Source organism: Microcaecilia unicolor, chromosome 5, assembly GCF_901765095.1.
Source record: "Microcaecilia unicolor chromosome 5, aMicUni1.1, whole genome shotgun sequence".
Taxonomy (NCBI): domain Eukaryota; kingdom Metazoa; phylum Chordata; class Amphibia; order Gymnophiona; family Siphonopidae; genus Microcaecilia; species Microcaecilia unicolor.
This window is the reverse complement of record NC_044035.1, coordinates 51,995,715-52,014,443: the sequence shown is the minus strand read 5'-3', so window position 1 is coordinate 52,014,443 and position 18,729 is coordinate 51,995,715. Positions and strand designations below refer to the sequence as shown.

The following is an 18,729-nucleotide window of genomic DNA, read 5'->3' as shown; positions in this document are numbered from 1 at the left end:
CAATGGAGAGAATCGAGGATGACCTCCCATTACTCCCCCAGTGGTCACTAACCCCCTCCCACCCTCATCAAATATCTTTCAAAATATTTTTTGCCAGCCTCAGATGTCATACTCAGGTCCATGAAGTATGCAGGTCCCTGGAGCAGTTTTAGTGGGTGCAGTGCACTTCAGACAGGCGGACCCAGGCCCATTCCCCCTACCTGTCACGTTTGTGGAGGAAACAGCGAGCCCTCCAAAACCCACCACAAACCCACTGTACCCACATCTAGGTGCCCCCCTTCACCCATAAGGGCTATGATAGTGGTGTACAGTTGTGGGTAGTGGGTTTTAGGGGGGCCTGGGGGGCTCAGCAGACAAGGTAAGGGAGCTGTGTTCCTGGGAGCATTTTATGAAGTCCACTGCAGTGCCCCCTAGGGTGCCCAGTTGGTGTCCTGGCATGTCAGGGGGACCAGTGCACTACAAATGCTGGCTCCTCCCATGACCAAAGGGCTTCCATTTGGTCGTTTCTCAGATGGATGTCCTTGGTTTCCATTATCGCCGAAAATCAGAAGCGACCAAGTCTAGGGATGACCATCTCTAAGGATGACCTAAATTTCAAGATTTGGGCATCGCCGACCATATTATCAAAACGAAAGATGGACGTCCATCTTGTTTCGATAATATGGGTTTCCCCGCCCCTCCATCGGGACATTTTGCGAGGACGTCCTCAACAAAACTTGGACATCCCTTTCGATTATGCCCCTCTGGGAGTTAAAAAAGGGTCTCCAAATTCTCAGAAACTTATTATTTTTATTTTATTTATTAGGATTTATTTACCGCCATTTTGAAGGAATTCACTCAAGGTGGTGTACAGTAAGAATAGATCAAACATGAGCAATAGATAATTATAGCAGTAAAAATATTCAAATAACAATACAAACTATGGCATAGTATACTACTTCAATAACATAAATTTGCTCTAAAATTGACTCCAACTCAAAATGTACGGAAGGTCAAAACAAATTTTTAACAAAATGAAACCTCAACAGCCTGGGGTGCCTACAGAGATGGTCAACCCCAATTTAAGTGGCTCCTATCACTGGTTCCACAATTTCTCCGAACCGAACTGCAAAGGAAAACAACTCCCTAGTGGAGAAAAACCTTTGCAGCCAAAAAAAAACAGAGGAAGAATTATATCTTCAAATCGTCATAATATATTGGGTTAAAGTCAATGTCATGATGAAAAAGATCCAAAAATTCAAAAAATTGCAATATGTGCACAGAGAAAACTTAGTTTACTCAACTTAGCCACGCAGGTGGTAACAGCTGTCTTCAAATTCACCAGACGTCCAACCGGGACCCACTCAAAATTCTTCAAATTCACCTTGCAAAATCCTCGACAAAGGGCCCCCTGTTTCGTCTCTGCCTCAGTAGGAATCCATCACACAAAGAGAATCTTTCAAACATGTGAAAGCAACAATAATTGGGGTTGACCATCTCTGTAGGCACCCAGGCTGTTGAGGTTTCATTTTGTTAAAAAATTGTTTTGAATCTTCTGTATATTTTGAGTTGGTACATTAGAGAGAGAGAGAAAGAAAGAGAGAGAATGGGTGAAGGCACAGAGGGGGCACATGAGAGACAGAAGGTGAAGGCTCCTTCCAAAGCCACAGTACCTATTTAATGGCTAGTGGATAGCTGAAGCCCCGCATCGAAGAAATACGCTGCCTGAGTCACGCCCTTCCTCCTAGTACTGCTTCAGGAGCAAGGAAATCAGTGGGGTGCCTCCAGCCATCAACGCTTGCACTCCCCAAGCATGCTTAATTCGTGCATGAACTGAGCATGCTCGGGGAGTGCTGGCATTGGCAGCTGGAGGCACCTTGTTGACTTCCTGATTCCTGAGGCAGCACAAGAAAGAAGGGGGATGCTTTGGTAGTGGATTTCTTTGACTAGCTTTGGCATCCCCACCAGCAAAGGTATGTGTGTTGGGGGGGGAGGAAATGTGTGCCCCCCCATGAACAGCTGGCTATGCCCAGACTTAATTGCAATTAAAAATTTTAATTAAAATGCAGTGCTAATAGTAACATATGTAACTTTGTAAGTCTATATGCTTTGAAAATGAGCCTTTAAATGTGCCAAATGTGTTGAGAAGCACTGCCCTAGGTAGACCACCAGGAGGCAGTTTCAGGCAGTAATCTATCTTAGAAGTCAAAGTCTGCTTGAGACTCAGACAGACCCTAGTGTTTTAGAGCAGTTTCAAGCATAGGCACTATCAGGGGTAGACTGACAGTAATCTGGGCCCCTGGGAAGTAAAGGTCATTGGGGCCCCCTCCCACACACAACAGTCCCTCTACCACCACAGCTGCTGCCTCCCTCTGTACACTACAGTCCCCGGAGCCTCAGTGGACCATTCCTGGTCTTACTTTGAAGGGCCCTAGTGATCTAGTGGCTTCTTCGGGGCAAGAAGAACCCCACTCTGGGCCCTTGGGCACTGACTGGTTGCCTGAATGGTCAGTCAACCTCTGGGCACTATAGCATGTTCAGATCTTCCAACTCACCTCCGGCTGGGTGATAAACTTCTTTCAATGCCAGACTTCAGCCTATCTGTCTTAGTGACCTTCTGCTTCATATTGCTGTACACACACTCCCAGTGGAAGAAATAACTCCAAACTGGCCCATCACGTGGCTTGCCAGGACAGGAGGAAGGCCAGAAAAAAATGAGCAGGGCAGAGTAGCTGGTTTACTTACAGTGGCTGAGCTGATATACTTAAGATCCTGATGTTTTCCATCTTCCACTGGTAGGCAGTAGGTCTGGTAAATATGGGGAAAAACAAATATGAATAATGAAACAGGAGCTGTACATGGGATGTGATCAGGGCTGGATTTATGTGTATTGTGGCTCCTAAGCTGTTTTAAGAGGCTTCCCTTGACTAAGTCAGAAGTAAATTTTAGGTTTAATAGTTCCATGCTAGTGAAGCACGAGGCCCTAAACTGTAATTTGTCAAGTTTATACGTAATTCTGCCCCTGGGTGTGAAAGGGTAAAGAAACTGAAGGGAAGCCTCAGTCACTCAGCTCAAAACTCTGGCGCTGTTCCGAATAGCTCTGTAAAAATACCACCAGAACAATGCAGAAGAACAATGCTTAATGCTTAACATTAATGAGATGCAAATTGTGCTTGGCGCATGCACAGAAGAATTCTGTGAAGCTCGGCTCCCATGCGCATGCGCCTGGTGAAACCTGAACGTGAAATCCACATTGGCGTCTGTTTTCTGTTTCCTAAACATAAGCATTTTTAGTTTTATTTTTTTAGCTTGGACGCTTATATCTAGATGCAGGAAACCAATGCCAATGTGTGTTTTCACTTGGGTTTGCTGTTTCTCAGTGCTTAAGGCTTGCACGGGCTTCCTTTTGCTGGCAGATTTTGAAGAGAGACTCATGAGAGAAGCATGAGAATCATGAGAAATTCTCTCTTCCAACACCCTAATGCCTGCTCCAACCTGGCATTATTTTTTTGCAGCGGTAAGGCAGTTTTGTTTCAGGTGCTCTTTTCTGAGCTTTGGGGAGGAATACAAAATGACCTCATTAACATGAGCTTGACTATTTTAGCATGCTACTTGCATTGTTCATCTTTGCGCTCATTTGTTCCCATGTTCCAGGCCTCTGAACATTCTTAGCAGATAAATGCGGGCGCTAGTACAGCGCTAATGGTCTCTTAGCACCCATGTATAACTTTTGAGCATTGGACCCTCAGTTAATTCTCATCTCTTTTCTTTCCTGACACCTCATTCTTAGCTCTTCTGCCCACCTGTCTTCTCATACCTAATCCTCATTGTGCACATGCATGCTTCACCTTTCTTCATCTCTATGTTGTCTTCCAATTAATTTTTATAGTCAATACAAAGATCTCAAGCAAATGTTTCTTGCTTGTCAGCAAAAGTCATCCCTGTAATGTGCAAGTGTTCATTGCTCCTTACGTTCCTCTTGTTCCGTTCGCTCTCAATTGTGGGGCTAGATATGCAAAATTGCATTAGCACATGCTAACACGCATCAATGCATGATGTTTACAACCAGGCCTATTCACTAATAATTTGCATTAACCCATTTTTTTCTGTGTTTTAAAATTGTTTTAGAAATCTATGGTGAAAATACAAATTTGAGCACAAACGGTGTTAATGACATCAGTATATGCTAATGTAGTAATGTGCTGTATTTATTTTCTTCCTATTTATGTTTCCACTGTTATTTTCTTCCATCAGTGTTTCTTTTCCCTCCTTTCTCCATCTCTGAAACCTCCTCCCTCTGTTCACTCTGCTTCTTCTCCATCTAGGTTCAAATCATTGTTTCCTCAGCTTTAATTTCAGATTCACATAGATTTATTGGCTTGACATTTTTACAAAATATGTAGCCTGCCTCTCACTAAGCAGGTGAAGTTAGTCCCAAAGGGGTTACATAAAAGATTTGGGGAGAAAAATGAAAAGGTAAAAGTCCCAACCTCTATTACCTCATTCTTTACAGGGTGAGCTCAGGAACAAGGAACATAAAAACATGTCATACTGCGTCACACCAATGGTCCATCCAGCTCAGTATCCTGTTTCCAACAGTGGCCAATCCAGGTCACAAGTATCTGGCAGAAACCCAAATAGTAGCAAGTTTCCATGCTACCAGTCCCAGGATAAGCAGTGCCTTCCTCATGTCTAATTCAATAGCAGACAATGGACTTTTCCTTCAGGAACTGGTCCAAACCTTTTTTAAACCCAGATACACTAACTGCTGTTACCACATCCTCCAGCAATGAGTTCCAGAGCTTAACTATTCGTTGAGTGAAACAAATATTTCCTCCTATGTGTTTTAAAAGTATTTCCATGTAGCTTCCTTGAGTGTCCGTCTTTTTGAAATAATAAAAAATTGATTCACTTCTACTCATTCTACACCACTCAGGATTTTGTAAACCTCAATCACAATCCCCTCAGCCGTCTCTTTTCCAAGCTGAAGAGCCCTAACCTCTTAAGCCTTTCCTCATATGAGAGTTCAATCCCCTTTATCATTTTGGTCACTCTTCTATGGATCTTTTCTAATTCTGCTATATCTTTTTTGAGATACAACGACCGGAATTGAATGCAGTACTCAAGGTGAGGTCACACCATGGAGCAATACAGAGGCATTATAATATTCTTGGTCTTATTTTGCATCCCTTTCCTAATAATTCCTAGCATCCTGTATGCTTTTTTGACTGCCCCCGCACACTGGGCAAGAAGATTTCAGCATATTGTCTACAATGACACCTAGATCTTTTTCTTGGGTGCTGACTCCCAAGGTGGACCCTAGCATCAGGTAACTATGATTCAGATTATTCTTCCTAATGTGCATCTCTTTGCATTTGTCCACATTAAATTTCATCTGCCATATGGATGTCCAGTCTTCCAATTTCCTAAGGTCTCCATGCAATTTTTCACAGTCCACATGTGCTTTAACAACTTTGAATGGTTTTGTGTCATCTGCAGATTTAATCACCACACTTGTCATTCCGATTTCCAGATAATTTATAAAACCCTTACCTATACTCCCTATCCCTGAGAGCAAGCAGTTCAGTTGTAAATGTTCTTGGAGGACCTTCCAGACAGCTGTAAAATTAGGTCTGCATTAGGATAGGGTTTTCTGAGCTATTGAAGTCTGATTGCGTTGGAGTGGTGATAAGGGTTGGGAATAGGGGGGAAGGAGAGGGTATGGGGAAGTTCGGGGGGGGGGGGGGGGGTTATGTATACTTTGTATATTGGAGGGAAGTAGCAGAGCACAGATTCTCTCCAGCTTCTTGAGGCTCTGCTAACAAAAGGTTTCTATGTTGTTGTTTTTTTGTTGGGGGGGAAAGGGGGTTGTTATTTATATGTAATCCCCCATTATAATGGGGACTACTAGACTGTTGAGCAGCCCCTCCCTAGAGTAACTGGGTGGAGGGAAGCTGGTTAGAAAGGCAAAATGGGAAGCCCAGCTTTAGGGGAAATGTTTTTGTTTGTTGAATGACAGTAGGAGTGAAGTTTGGGAATTTATAAAAGTTATGGTTGCACTGAGCACATGGTCTTTGGTTGCCTCTACCCCTGCCAGTACCCATGTGGAGAGGGGGTGTACTAAACCAAGGAGAGTTTTCTGCCAGTTCAGCAGTAACCATGAAGTGGAGGAGTGCTCCAGGTGAGAAGTAGGATCTCAACATGGATCTGCCTAGGCAGAGGAACGCTGAGATCCCATGAAGTACAAACAGGAGCAAACAAGGAGTGGGAGATGGACGTTCCTACGTACAGGACGTCAGGACTCACAGAAACAGAATCCAGATCAGCAACGCGCCGGAGACCGGCGCTGAAGAGGACTTCGGCTGGCGGGGGTTGGGGACCCCCGCCTGCAAAGGTACCTGATGGTGGCAGCGGGGGAGGGTTGGCGGCGGGAGGGGGGGTCGAGTGTGGTAAGGGAGGGTCGGCAGCGGGGGGGGGAGTGAAAGTAGGGGGGCCAGGGCTAAATCTGTGGGGGCCCATGCTCCCATTGCTTCACCTAGCTACGCCCCTGGATGCTTGCCCTTTCATGTAAGGATAGCAACATGGTTCAATTCCCACTACAGCTTATTCATTATAAAAACAGGTCTAGCTCAAAACGTCTAAGTTTTAGTCCTGGACGTTTTTGTTTTGTTCCATTATGGTCTTAGGAACGCCCAAGTCCCACCTGGCATGCCCCCTTGATAGTTAGATGTCCTTCTGATGGACTTCAGAGAAAAACGTCTAAAAAGAGGTTTGAAAAATACTGATTTGGGCGTTTTTGTAAGATAAACGTCCAAATGCAGACATGTCACTTTTGGACGTTTTTCTCTTTTGAAAATGAGCCCCATATTGGAATTAGAAAAGGTGCAGAGAAGGTTGGTGAAAATGATTAAGGGGATGGGACGACTTCGCTATGAGGAAAGGCTGAAGCGGCTAGGGCTTTTCAGATTGGAGAAAAGAAGGCTGAGGGGAGATATGATAGAGGTCTATATAATAATGAGTGGAGTGGAACAGGTAGACATGAATCGCTTGTTTACTCTTTCCAAAAAATACTAGGACTAGGGGGCATGCGATGAAGCTACAAAGTAGTAAATTTAAAACGAATCAGAGAAAATGTTTCTTCACTCAACATGTAATTAAACTCTAGAATTCGTTGCCAGAGAATGTGGTAAAGGCGGTTAGCTTAGCGGTGTTTAAAAAAGGTTTGGATAGATTCCTAAAGGAAAAGTCCATAGACCATTATTAAAATGGACTTGGGGAAAATCCATTGCTTATTTCTGGGATAAGCAGCATAAAATGTATTGTACTTTTTTGTACACAGTGCAAAAGCAAGGTGGTGATGTGCCTTTGGAACACCACCTAGCCCCTGAGGCAGCCCATGCTTGGGTGAAACATGGCCTTTGTTGGGTATTTTTTTGGTTTGCATGTCACTAATAAAGCTCTGTTTGACTTTTCATCTGATCTGCTTGTTTCTGTTGCCATCTTACAGTTTGCGGATTGGTTGCCCGGCTGCTTTCTTGGACTGATAAATTAGGGGTAATTCTATAAAGAAGGTGCTAATGTTTATGCACTGATTATGCAAAAAAATTACTAGAACACTGGCATATGAGTACACATACCCACATAAATGCCAGATATGCACCTAGATATTATTCTGTAACTCTGTTCATATCTTTGAGTGTGTAGTTTGCAGGTGAGTGTACCCATGAGCGGACTCTTGGTAGAGTGCACAGTTACATGTCTAATTTATAAAATGCTATAAGTGACTGTGACTGAAGACTGAAATAGGGAGGGGGGTTGTTGGAAGGGGTGGGAGTAGAGGGGGGAGGAGCTTAGTGGGAGAAAATGTAAAAAAAGAATTGGAGAGACAATTAGAAAGACCAGAACACGATGAGACCTTTGCTGTTGTGTGCAGTGTAATGAGCATTATTGTTGGAAGCATTAAGATTGCAGTGTTAGATAACTACGCAGAGTCATCTGTATGTTACTGAGGTTTTATGATTTCTCCAATAAATTTATTGAACCATAAAATGCTATAAGTTATGTCCTGCAACTAGACACACACATTTACACTACTGAATGGCTGGCATGCGTCTCACGCTTAACCACGTACACATGTATAGACCTGGTTATGCTTGTATTCTGTAAAGGCATCTACTGTCCTTTGTAGAATAGACTCCTACCAGGTTTATTTTTATTAAAACATTTGCTCTACGTCCTTTCAAAATAAAAATCAAAGCAGTTTACAAACTAATGCAACCAATAAAACACATTACATTCAAAATTTAAAATCTAAACAAACAAAATTACATAATATAACACAATAAATAAATATTCTTCCTTTCTGTCCAACAGTTCACCTCCCTCCACCTAGCATAAATCCAACCATTTTGCTCTGAATTGCCTATTTAAATACCCTAGAAAAACAGTATGGGGTTGCTAGTCAAAATGATTTAAATGGCCAGGAGAGGCTCCTGGACATTTAAATCACTTGTGCAGGGCCATCCGAGGATATTCAGTGGCACTAACTGCCTATTCTGAACCCACCTAGTTTGTGGGTGGTCTGTAGGTGGAGTTAGTACAGAGCAGAAACCTAGCCAATTAGCAGCAATTTTCAGACCGCTAACTGGCTAAGAAACCGCATAAAATTAGGACAGTAAAACAGCTGTCCTAAATTTATGCGGTGAGTTAACTGGGTAGTGGTCTGAATTGGTTAACTTCCAGGTCAGAGGTCATACCTGGATATTTAATGCCCAAAGCTGTGCATTCTCCAGCATTGAATATCCAGGGTTAAGTTGACCCACAGCTGGAAGTGGCTTTTAAGCCACTCACCACTGTGCACTGAATATTGACCCATATATGGTTTAACCCCACCTTAAACTTCTTAAAATTTAATTCATCCCTAAGATATTGAGGTAATGAATTCCAAAGTGCTGGGACAAGATTAAAAAAGCTGAATCTCTAATCATATCTAATCTGGATGCCTAATTATATGTGCACAGATAAAGAATTACCCCCTTAATATGACGACATTCTGGGCTACTACAAGGCTCCACTGGGACACAGGCCATGACCCTCTTGTTCTTTCCTAATATCTAATTCTCCCATCCTGAGCCCTGTGGCCTGGATAAATATCCCTAATACTCCCTGCCCCAGTGGCGTAGGAAGGGGGGCGGGCGGTCCGCCCCGGGTGCACGCCGCTGGGGGGTGTTGGCGCCTTGCTGGTTCCTTGCTCTCTCTGCCCCAGAACAGGTTACTTCCTGTTCCAGGGCAGAGAGAGCAAGGAACCAGCGAGGCGCCGACACCCCCCCAGCGGCGTGCTCTCGGCGGATTGGCCCTCCCACCCGCCCCTCACCGCCTTCCAGGTATGTTCTCGCGGGCGGGGCGGGGGGTGTTGCGCTACGGAGGGGGGAGGGTGCGTCGCGCTGCACCCGGGGGGGGGGGGGTGCGCAGCGGTGACCCGCCCCGGGTGTCAGCTGCCCTCGCGACGCCACTGCCCTGCCCCATCATTTGGGGCCCAAAAACTGGGACAGGTGGGCAGCACATAGTTACGTCTTAATGAGCAGGATGTGAACCAAAGAAAAGCTGCCCATTCCAGAGAACTCTTATCAACTTACTTTGGAGAAATCCCCAATCAAATTTTCATCTTCAGTTTCTGAATCTGGAATCTGCCCAATGTTGAATTTTACCTAATGAAACCAATAGTAGAGAGAAAGTGAAATGAATCCTATCTGTAAAGAACCATGTGATATTGAGCACTATTAAACCTCCTTCCCCACTGATTATACAGTTGAATCTAGAGCATAAAAAGGTTAAGGGCTTATTTCTAAAACCCACTAAGCCCAAATTAGTTGCATTGGACTTAGAGGGTTTTGAAAATAAGCCCTTCAATTGTTCAAGGTCATAGGCTGAGTGATAATGGGAGTTGGGGGAAATCGAACCTGGATCTGCAGGTTGATGTCAGGATACATTATTGTAACCTCATAGTACACAGCTGTGCTATTCCCATATTCAGCCTCAACACGTTATAGATGCAAAGTGGGAGTGAATTCAAGTGAGGCAAGTTACACTTTCTGTTTCATGTGCCATGGCTCATGTCAGGCATCATCTGCCAAATACATTTTGTCTGTTCACAGTAGGGCAGATTTGCACATCTGGAATGTGTCCCCTTGAGCAGTTGCATGTGAAGCTATGCATGCATGCATGATGAATGTGTGTATGCAGCCGTGGGTGTTGGGCGATAGGAGCTAAATAGATGCACAGTGGCCTCTAGTCTGTGAAAGCCGGACGTGTACGAGATGTAAATCTAAGGAGTAACTTAAACTAGACTCAGAGCTGCCTAAATATTTCTCTTTGTTTTCTGCATAAGTAAAGTGACACAGACAGAATATTTGTCTATTTTTGTAGCCTGGAAATTTAGTAGAACTGAAGGTAAAATAGAAAGCAAGTGTATGACCTACAGTATCACCACATACTCTCTCTCTTCCAGCTCCTTATCGCCACCTCTGGTTTCTTTGCCTTGAATGGAGCAAGACTTTGGGACATTTCTCTAATGTGTTTCATTTAGTAATTTTTATTTACGACTGACTTGTTACTTTTCTTTTATCTGAAGTATGATTAATTGATGATATTTTCAGTTTATACTGAGGTATATTTTCAAAGGACTTAGACTTACAAAGTTGCATAGTAACCTCTGTAGCTTTGTAAGTCTGTGCTTTGAAAATTAGCCAACTGTATTATCACTCCTACAAAAAAAAGCTAAATAAGTGGTTTATGTTTAAAGAAAGACTTGATAAGTGTTCCTTGTGGCATAGAGATGCAAGCAATCTGTTCGGTGTCTGGAGGGGGCGCTCTCTGAGGTCTTCTGCATGTATGCGTCGTACTTACAGGCAGGAGTGCTCCTGGTTCCGGGAACTGTCTAGCATTCCTCATAAAGCTTTGTTTCCCTCTGTCATGTAAGTCTGGTTTCTTCTTACTCCGAAACTTCTTCTCGTTCTCAGCCTGCAGAAGCTCATGGTGCTGGAAGAGATCAGAAAGCTTCATCCGCGATTTTTTCTGGTGAAAGGAAAATAGTCATTGGAAGTAAAGAGAAAGCTTTATGGAAAATGATTAGAACTGTGGTATCATCAAGGGCTCTGGTATTGGATCCCAAGTTCCTCCTCCTTGGCCGAAAGGTACTAGAAATGAACAAGAAGCAAACCTATTTCAAGGCGAATAATGGTCTAGAACAGGGGTGGTCCACTTCTGTTCTTGGAGGCAGTGCATGCAAATGCATTGCAGGCATTTTCATTTTGTATTGCATTTTGTATCACAACTACTAAAGACAAGGAGTGAGCAAAATAAATACAATTCAACAGGCTTGTGGCACTTGAGGACTGTAATTGCCTATCCTTGTTCTTGAAATAAGAGACTGCAATATGGAGATCCCAAGATGTAGGTCCAGGAGAAGGGTCAGGGAATATTTATTCACAAAAGAGTGGTAGAAATGTGGAATTCCCTCTCAGAGTGGGTGGTGAAAGCTAAAACAAACAATAATGGAGGTTAAGAGGGCATTGGGTAAGCAAAGAGGATCCTTGATTGCTAACTGCAGGGAGAAGAAGCAGGTAAGAAGTGCTGCTCATTGACCCCTCTTGCCAACTGAAGGCCAATCCACAGAGAATAGGAAGAGTATACAGAGCTCTGAGGGCACTGGTGACACCTGTCTCTCTCTCCCCCTACCCCATCTTTCTGCCACCAGTTAATTTACTTTGGTTACAATCAGTGGCATGGCTATGGATAGGAGTGGGACGTACCCCATCCCCCTTTGGGCTCAGCTCCATCCAGCAGCAGTGCACCCTTGTTACATATAATGTGGTCTCAGGATAGCACTGTTACTCACCTTCCCTATTTCTAATGGAATCCTGTTCTCCTCCTCTGCTTTCACTTTGGCTCTTCCCAGGGATTTCCTCTTGAATAGACAGAGAGAGGGAAAACATGAAAATTATTTCTGAATTCAGTGTGCTTGGGTGAAGTTTAATTTCCCATGATCCTCCATGATCTTGCCAGAGCTCATAAGTTACCCAGTTCCAGTAGGGTGAATTATAGGTCATTTTTCTGACAACTCTATACTGATGCAATATGGGACCTGAAACACTGATGTCAATGGATAGAATCAAGGACTAAACAAAGTGTTGCATATAGGAAAGAGGAATCCAAACTATAGCTACTTGATGCAAGGTTCCACATTAGGAGCCACTGCCCAGGAAAAGGATCTAGGTGTCATTGCTGATGATATGTTGAAAACCTCTGCTCAGTGTGCAGCAGTGGCTATGAAAGCAACTAGAATAGTAGGGATTATTAGGAAAGGAATGAGAATGTTATAATGCCTTTGTATAGCTCCATGGTATGATCACACCTCAAATACTGTGTGCAATTCTGGCTACTGCATCTCAAAAAGGATATAGCAGAATTAGAAAAAGGTACAGAGAAGGGTGACTTCCCTATGATGAAAGACTAAAGCTGCTAGGACTCTTCAAGATGGCTGAGGGGAGATACAATCAAGGTCTATAAAATACTGAATGGAGTGGAATAGGTAGACGTGAATTGCTTATTTACTCTTTCCAAAAATACTAGGACTAGGGGGCACACAATGAAGCTAATAAGTAGTAAAATTAAAACAAGCCAGAGAAAATATTTCTTCACTTAGGCCCTCATGATTAAAAGCCCCGCGCTGTTCCAAACAGCGCTCTAAAAATAGCGCTGGAACAGCGCAGGGCTTTTCTGCATCGATGATCAGAGATAATGCATGCAAATTTAAGCAGCGCTATTATCTCTGATCAAGGGGTAGAAGTGTGGGAGAATTGTACCTGAGCATGCGCTCAGCACAATTCTCCCGCACTTGTTTGACAGGTCTGGGCTGTCAAAAGCCCAAACCTGTCAAACACAGGGGCTGGAGGTCCATGGGACCACCAAGCCCTGACTACCACTGCCCCAAGCAAGGCAAAACAGGGGCTGGAGGTCCGGCGGACCTCCGGTCCCCCCGACGATCTCAGCCCCCCCAAGTTCAGGGAGGGCTGGAGATCCGGTGGGTTTCCAGCCCCCCCGAACCCCCAGAAAATATCAAGTGGCTGCCGCCACCGGCCAACCCCTCCCACCCTCCCACCCAGCGAGCGACGGGGGCGGGGGGGCTGGAGGTCCACCCCAACTCCCCCCCCGCGTTGTTGTACCAATCCCTGGTGGTCCAGTAGGAGTAGTGACAACCCCCCTCCCGGCCCCCCTACCCTCTCCCACCCTCCCACCCAGCGAGCGAAGCCACCCCAACTCCCCCCCCCCCAGCGTATACCAATCCTTGGTGGTCTAGCCTGAGTAGAAGTAAGTAGTGACAACCCCCCTCCCGGCCCCCCCCCTACCTTTAGTTGGAGGAGGGACGCAGCCTGCCTCCCTCCCCTTCCAGTGGACGACATCGCAAAATGGCGGCGCCCAGCCCCGCCCATTGCATCCTGGGATGCACGGGGCGGGGCTACAGACCATGTAAGGGAGCCCTATTACATGGTTTGTAGCCCCGCCCAGCCCCCCCGTCGCTTGCTGGGTGGGAGGGTGGGAGAGGGTTTGTGGTGGCGGCCACTTAATATTTTCTGGGGGTTCGGGGGGGCTGGAGACCCACCGGATCTCCAGCTCTTCCTGAACTTGGGGGGGTGAGATCGTCGGGGGGACCGGAGGTCCACCGGACCTCCAGCCCCCTGTTCGCGTTTGCTTTGGGGGGAACGGGGGCCTGCCAGCATGCAACTGCATGCTGGACAGGGCTCACCATTCCTCCCCAATGATCGGCGCAAACCCTAACGCCAGCTCGGAGCTGGCGTAGAGTTTGCCGTGGCCAGCGACCAAATCTTTGGCGCTGGATGTTGGTCATTGGGGATGAATGCGTTAAGCGCTGATTAGCATGCATTTGCAAGCTACTTGCGCTGAGAGCCCTGTTTAGCATGCATTTGCATGCTACTTGCGCTAAGAGCCCTCGAGTGCGTTGTTTCAGGCGCTCGATGGCTCTGATCATGGGTCGGCAGCAAACTCCGGCGCTAGTATGGCGTTAACAGCCTCTAGCGCCGGAGTTTGCTTTTGATCATGAGGGCCTTAATGGGTAATTAAACTCTGGAATTTGGTGCCAGAGAATGTGGTAGGGTTTAAAAAATGTTTGGATAATTTCCTAAAAGAAAAGTCCATAAGCCATTAATAAGATGGACTTCGGAAAACCCACTGCTTATTTCTGGCATAAGCAGCATGAAATCTGTTTTACTGTTCTGGGATCTTGCCAGGTATCTGTGACCTGGATTGAAAAGGGTTGGAAACAGGATACTAGGCTTGATGGGTCTTTGGTGTGTCCCAGTATGGCAATGCTTATGTTCTCAACTCCCACAGTGCTTTGGAATGCAAGTTTCAAAACCAGGAGTGGGCAACAAATCTCCCTCCTGGAACTAGTTAACTTGGCAGCTCTGCATTGTAGTCAATGCAGTGTTCCTAAAAGGCAGAGCTGCCAAGTTATCCAGTTCCAGGAAGGAGATTTGTTGGCCAGTCCTGGTTTTGAACTTATATCCGAAGGCAATCTGGTATTTGTAGTCCCTGTTTTTACCTATTTCAATAAGTTCTGTAGGTCCCATAATGCATAAGAATAGGGTTGTCAGAAATTCGAGACTGGTCTAAAATCTCCCTTGTGGAACTAAATAACTTGGAAGATCCCCCCGAACCCCCAGAAAATATCAAGTGGCTGCCGCCACCGGCCAACCCCTCCCACCCTCCCTCCCACCCAGCGAGCGACGGGGGCGGGGGGGCTGGAGGTCCACCCCAACTCCCCCCCCGCGTTGTTGTACCAATCCCTGGTGGTCCAGTAGGAGTAGTGACAACCCCCCTCCCGGCCCCCCTACCCTCTCCCACCCTCCCACCCAGCGAGCGAAGCCACCCCAACTCCCCCCCCCCCCCAGCGTATACCAATCCTTGGTGGTCTAGCCTGAGTAGAAGTAAGTAGTGACAACCCCCCTCCCGGCCCCCCCCTACCTTTAGTTGGAGGAGGGACGCAGCCTGCCTCCCTCCCCTTCCAGTGGACGACATCGCAAAATGGCGGCGCCCAGCCCCGCCCATTGCATCCTGGGATGCACGGGGCGGGGCTACAGACCATGTAAGGGAGCCCTATTACATGGTTTGTAGCCCCGCCCAGCCCCCCCGTTGCTTGCTGGGTGGGAGGGTGGGAGAGGGTTTGTGGTGGCGGCCACTTAATATTTTCTGGGGGTTCGGGGGGGCTGGAGACCCACCGGATCTCCAGCTCTTCCTGAACTTGGGGGGGGGTGAGATCGTCGGGGGGACCGGAGGTCCACCGGACCTCCAGCCCCCTGTTCGCGTTTGCTTTGGGGGGAACGGGGGCCTGCCAGCATGCAACTGCATGCTGGACAGGGCTCACCATTCCTCCCCAATGATCGGCGCAAACCCTAACGCCAGCTCGGAGCTGGCGTAGAGTTTGCCGTGGCCAGCGACCAAATCTTTGGCGCTGGATGTTGGTCATTGGGGATGAATGCGTTAAGCGCTGATTAGCATGCATTTGCAAGCTACTTGCGCTGAGAGCCCTGTTTAGCATGCATTTGCATGCTACTTGCGCTAAGAGCCCTCGAGTGCGTTGTTTCAGGCGCTCGATGGCTCTGATCATGGGTCGGCAGCAAACTCCGGCGCTAGTATGGCGTTAACAGCCTCTAGCGCCGGAGTTTGCTTTTGATCATGAGGGCCTTAATGGGTAATTAAACTCTGGAATTTGGTGCCAGAGAATGTGGTAGGGTTTAAAAAATGTTTGGATAATTTCCTAAAAGAAAAGTCCATAAGCCATTAATAAGATGGACTTCGGAAAACCCACTGCTTATTTCTGGCATAAGCAGCATGAAATCTGTTTTACTGTTCTGGGATCTTGCCAGGTATCTGTGACCTGGATTGAAAAGGGTTGGAAACAGGATACTAGGCTTGATGGGTCTTTGGTGTGTCCCAGTATGGCAATGCTTATGTTCTCAACTCCCACAGTGCTTTGGAATGCAAGTTTCAAAACCAGGAGTGGGCAACAAATCTCCCTCCTGGAACTAGTTAACTTGGCAGCTCTGCATTGTAGTCAATGCAGTGTTCCTAAAAGGCAGAGCTGCCAAGTTATCCAGTTCCAGGAAGGAGATTTGTTGGCCAGTCCTGGTTTTGAACTTATATCCGAAGGCAATCTGGTATTTGTAGTCCCTGTTTTTACCTATTTAAATAAGTTCTGTAGGTCCCATAATGCATAAGAATAGGGTTGTCAGAAATTCGAGACTGGTCTAAAATCTCCCTTGTGGAACTAAATAACTTGGAAGATCTGCACAAAGCAGTGGCGTTCCTAGGGGGGCTGACACCCGGGGCGGATCGCCGATGCGCCCCGCCCCCTGGATGCAGCGCAGTCCCCAAGGATGCAGCGCGACACCCCCCCGGCAAAAGGACACCCCCCGCGAAAGAACCCCCCTCCGGGTGCATGCCGTTGGGGGGGGGGGGGGGTGCCGCGCGCGCCTGTCCTTCCTTCGTTCCATGCTCCCTCTGCCCCGGAACAGGAAGTAACCTGTTCCGGGGCAGAGGGAGCATGGAAGGAAGGAAGGATAGGTGCGTGCGGCACCCCCCCCCCCCCAGTGGCGTGCACCTGGGGCGGACCGCCCCCACCGCCCCCCCCCCCTAGGAACGCCACTGGCACAAAGTCTTGGAGTGTTCTAGAGAAGTGTTTTCCAAGTCAGTCTTGGAGTACCCCCTTACCAGTTAGGTTTTCAGGATATCCACAATGAATATGCATGAAAGAGGTTTGCATATTATGGAGTCAGTTTGTGCATATTCATTGTGGATATCCTGAAAACCTGACTGGCAAGGGGGTACTCCAGGGCTGACTTGAGAAACACTGTTCTGGAATGGATAGGCACTGAGTACAGCACAGTCATTATTGGTCTGGATCTTTCAGAGCAATTGCAGAAAAGCTCCCTCCCTCCTCCTCCCTCCATGGTTTCTCAGAAATCACTTACCAGTCTGGGGCTGCTGCTTCCTAAAGCTGGCTGACTGTACCTGTAAAGAAACGGCAAAACATAACACATAGAAACTGGTTAGTGAAAATCAGAACTGAAGAGGGAGTGAAAACATAGCTGTCATAAACTACATCCAAGGATATATGTTTGTTTATTTATTGAATATTCAAAAAGTGTGCTTTTTTTTTTTGCCTTGGGATGTCCAAAATAAACTTTTAATGGCAAAGCAGACTGATAGGGCACAGTAAATATCTCTAATTTTGTGAAATGCTGGACTTTGGAATACCTTCATTTTCTCTATGGCAGAGCTTCTCAAACATATCCTGGAAATTTCACAGCCATACTGAATATGCATGAGATAAATTAGCATTCATTGGAAATAAAGTCCATATTCACTGTGGATACTCTAAAAACCGACTGGCAGTAGGGTCCCCAGGACAGGTTGGGACATTCTACTTTAGGGAACAAGCCAGTGTGTTTGATTTTATCTGACTGATAAAGGTTTTAGTGTGAAATGTGACTGGTGAAGACTAATAACTCTTTTTGTTTTATTAAAGTACTAGTAAAAAAGGCCCGTTTCTGACACAAATGAAACGGGCGCTAGCAAGGTTTTCCTCGGAGTATGTATGTTTGAGAGAGTGTATGTGAGAGTGACTGTGTGTGAGAGAGAGAGTGAATGTGCGAGTGTGTGTGTATGTGAGAGAGAGAGTGAGTCTGGGTGCGAGTGTGTCTGTGAGAGAGAGAGAGAGTGTGTGTGTGAGAATGAGAATGTGTGCAAGTGCGTATGTGAGACACAGTGTGAGACAGAGAGAGAGAGAGGGAGAGTGTTTCACACAGATACAGTGTGTGCGAGAGAGAGAGTGTGTGTGAGACACAGACTCTCTCTGTGAGACTGAGTGTATGAGACCAAGAGAGTGTGTGAGTGACTGTGTGACACATAGAGAGTGAATGTGATACAGTGTGAGACATAGAGTGTGTGAGAGACAGTGTGTGAGAGTGAGAGAGAGAAAGACATTGACTGTGAGAGAGAGGGTGTGTGTGTGACAGAGATGCCCCCCTCTCTCTCTCTGGTGTCTGAGCGTTACTGTGCAGGACGCTGAGCTCTGGCTGTGCTTCAAGGAACTGACCAATCCTATTTAATAGAATGCACCTCCAACATTCTGAAGCTGAGAAACCTCGTGTGGTTGGTCACTTCTGCTTGTGACGATCCCGGAAATACGTGATGTCAATTCAGGAGATGGATACAGAGAGCAGGAATGCCTCAGCCATGCAGTCAGCTTCAGAATGTTGGAGGTGCGTTTTATTATATAGGATGCCTGGTCTGGCTCTTTTCTTCCTCTAGCTTATTGACAGTCATATTGAAAGATGTTCACCAAAATTCCTTGTATGTGTCCAGGGAGGGGTTATTTCCACTGGGCTTAGCACCCACAATAATTTTGAAAAGTTGGCTCCTATGTTCCTAGCTACATCTTTCATCTCTGAAGAAGCTTCATCAGTGTATTCAGTATTACTTCTCCACGTTATTTACCTTGGCATCATTCACTTCAATATGTTTATAAGGAATGACATCAGAAGGATCTCACTCCCTAGCGGTTCAGCAGCTATCAGGTTGCTCTATTAAACTCTCCTGTCAAGGTAATGAATATCTGAGGAAGGATGATTTTATAAAAGGCACCTAAATTTAGACACCAATTGCACCCAC

At 46.2% G+C, this 18,729-nt stretch overlaps 1 protein-coding gene across 2 annotated transcripts in view; it reads right to left on the bottom strand.

Moving 5' to 3' along the window:
* Window positions 1-18,729, bottom strand: part of LOC115471106 (M-phase inducer phosphatase 3-like) — a 48,505-nt gene that overhangs the window by 22,962 nt on the left and 6,814 nt on the right. Inside the window, exons 4-8 of one of the 2 annotated variants that reach the window (XM_030204788.1) lie at window positions 17,028-17,067; window positions 11,876-11,944; window positions 10,885-11,052; window positions 9,615-9,686; window positions 2,725-2,787 (exon numbers count right to left, since the gene is read on the bottom strand). In XM_030204788.1, coding sequence (XP_030060648.1) covers window positions 2,725-2,787; window positions 9,615-9,686; window positions 10,885-11,052; window positions 11,876-11,944; window positions 17,028-17,067 — 412 coding nt within the window. The remainder of the gene's footprint in view (window positions 1-2,724; window positions 2,788-9,614; window positions 9,687-10,884; window positions 11,053-11,875; window positions 11,945-17,027; window positions 17,068-18,729) is intronic. The other variant, XM_030204789.1, reaches the window with a different exon arrangement.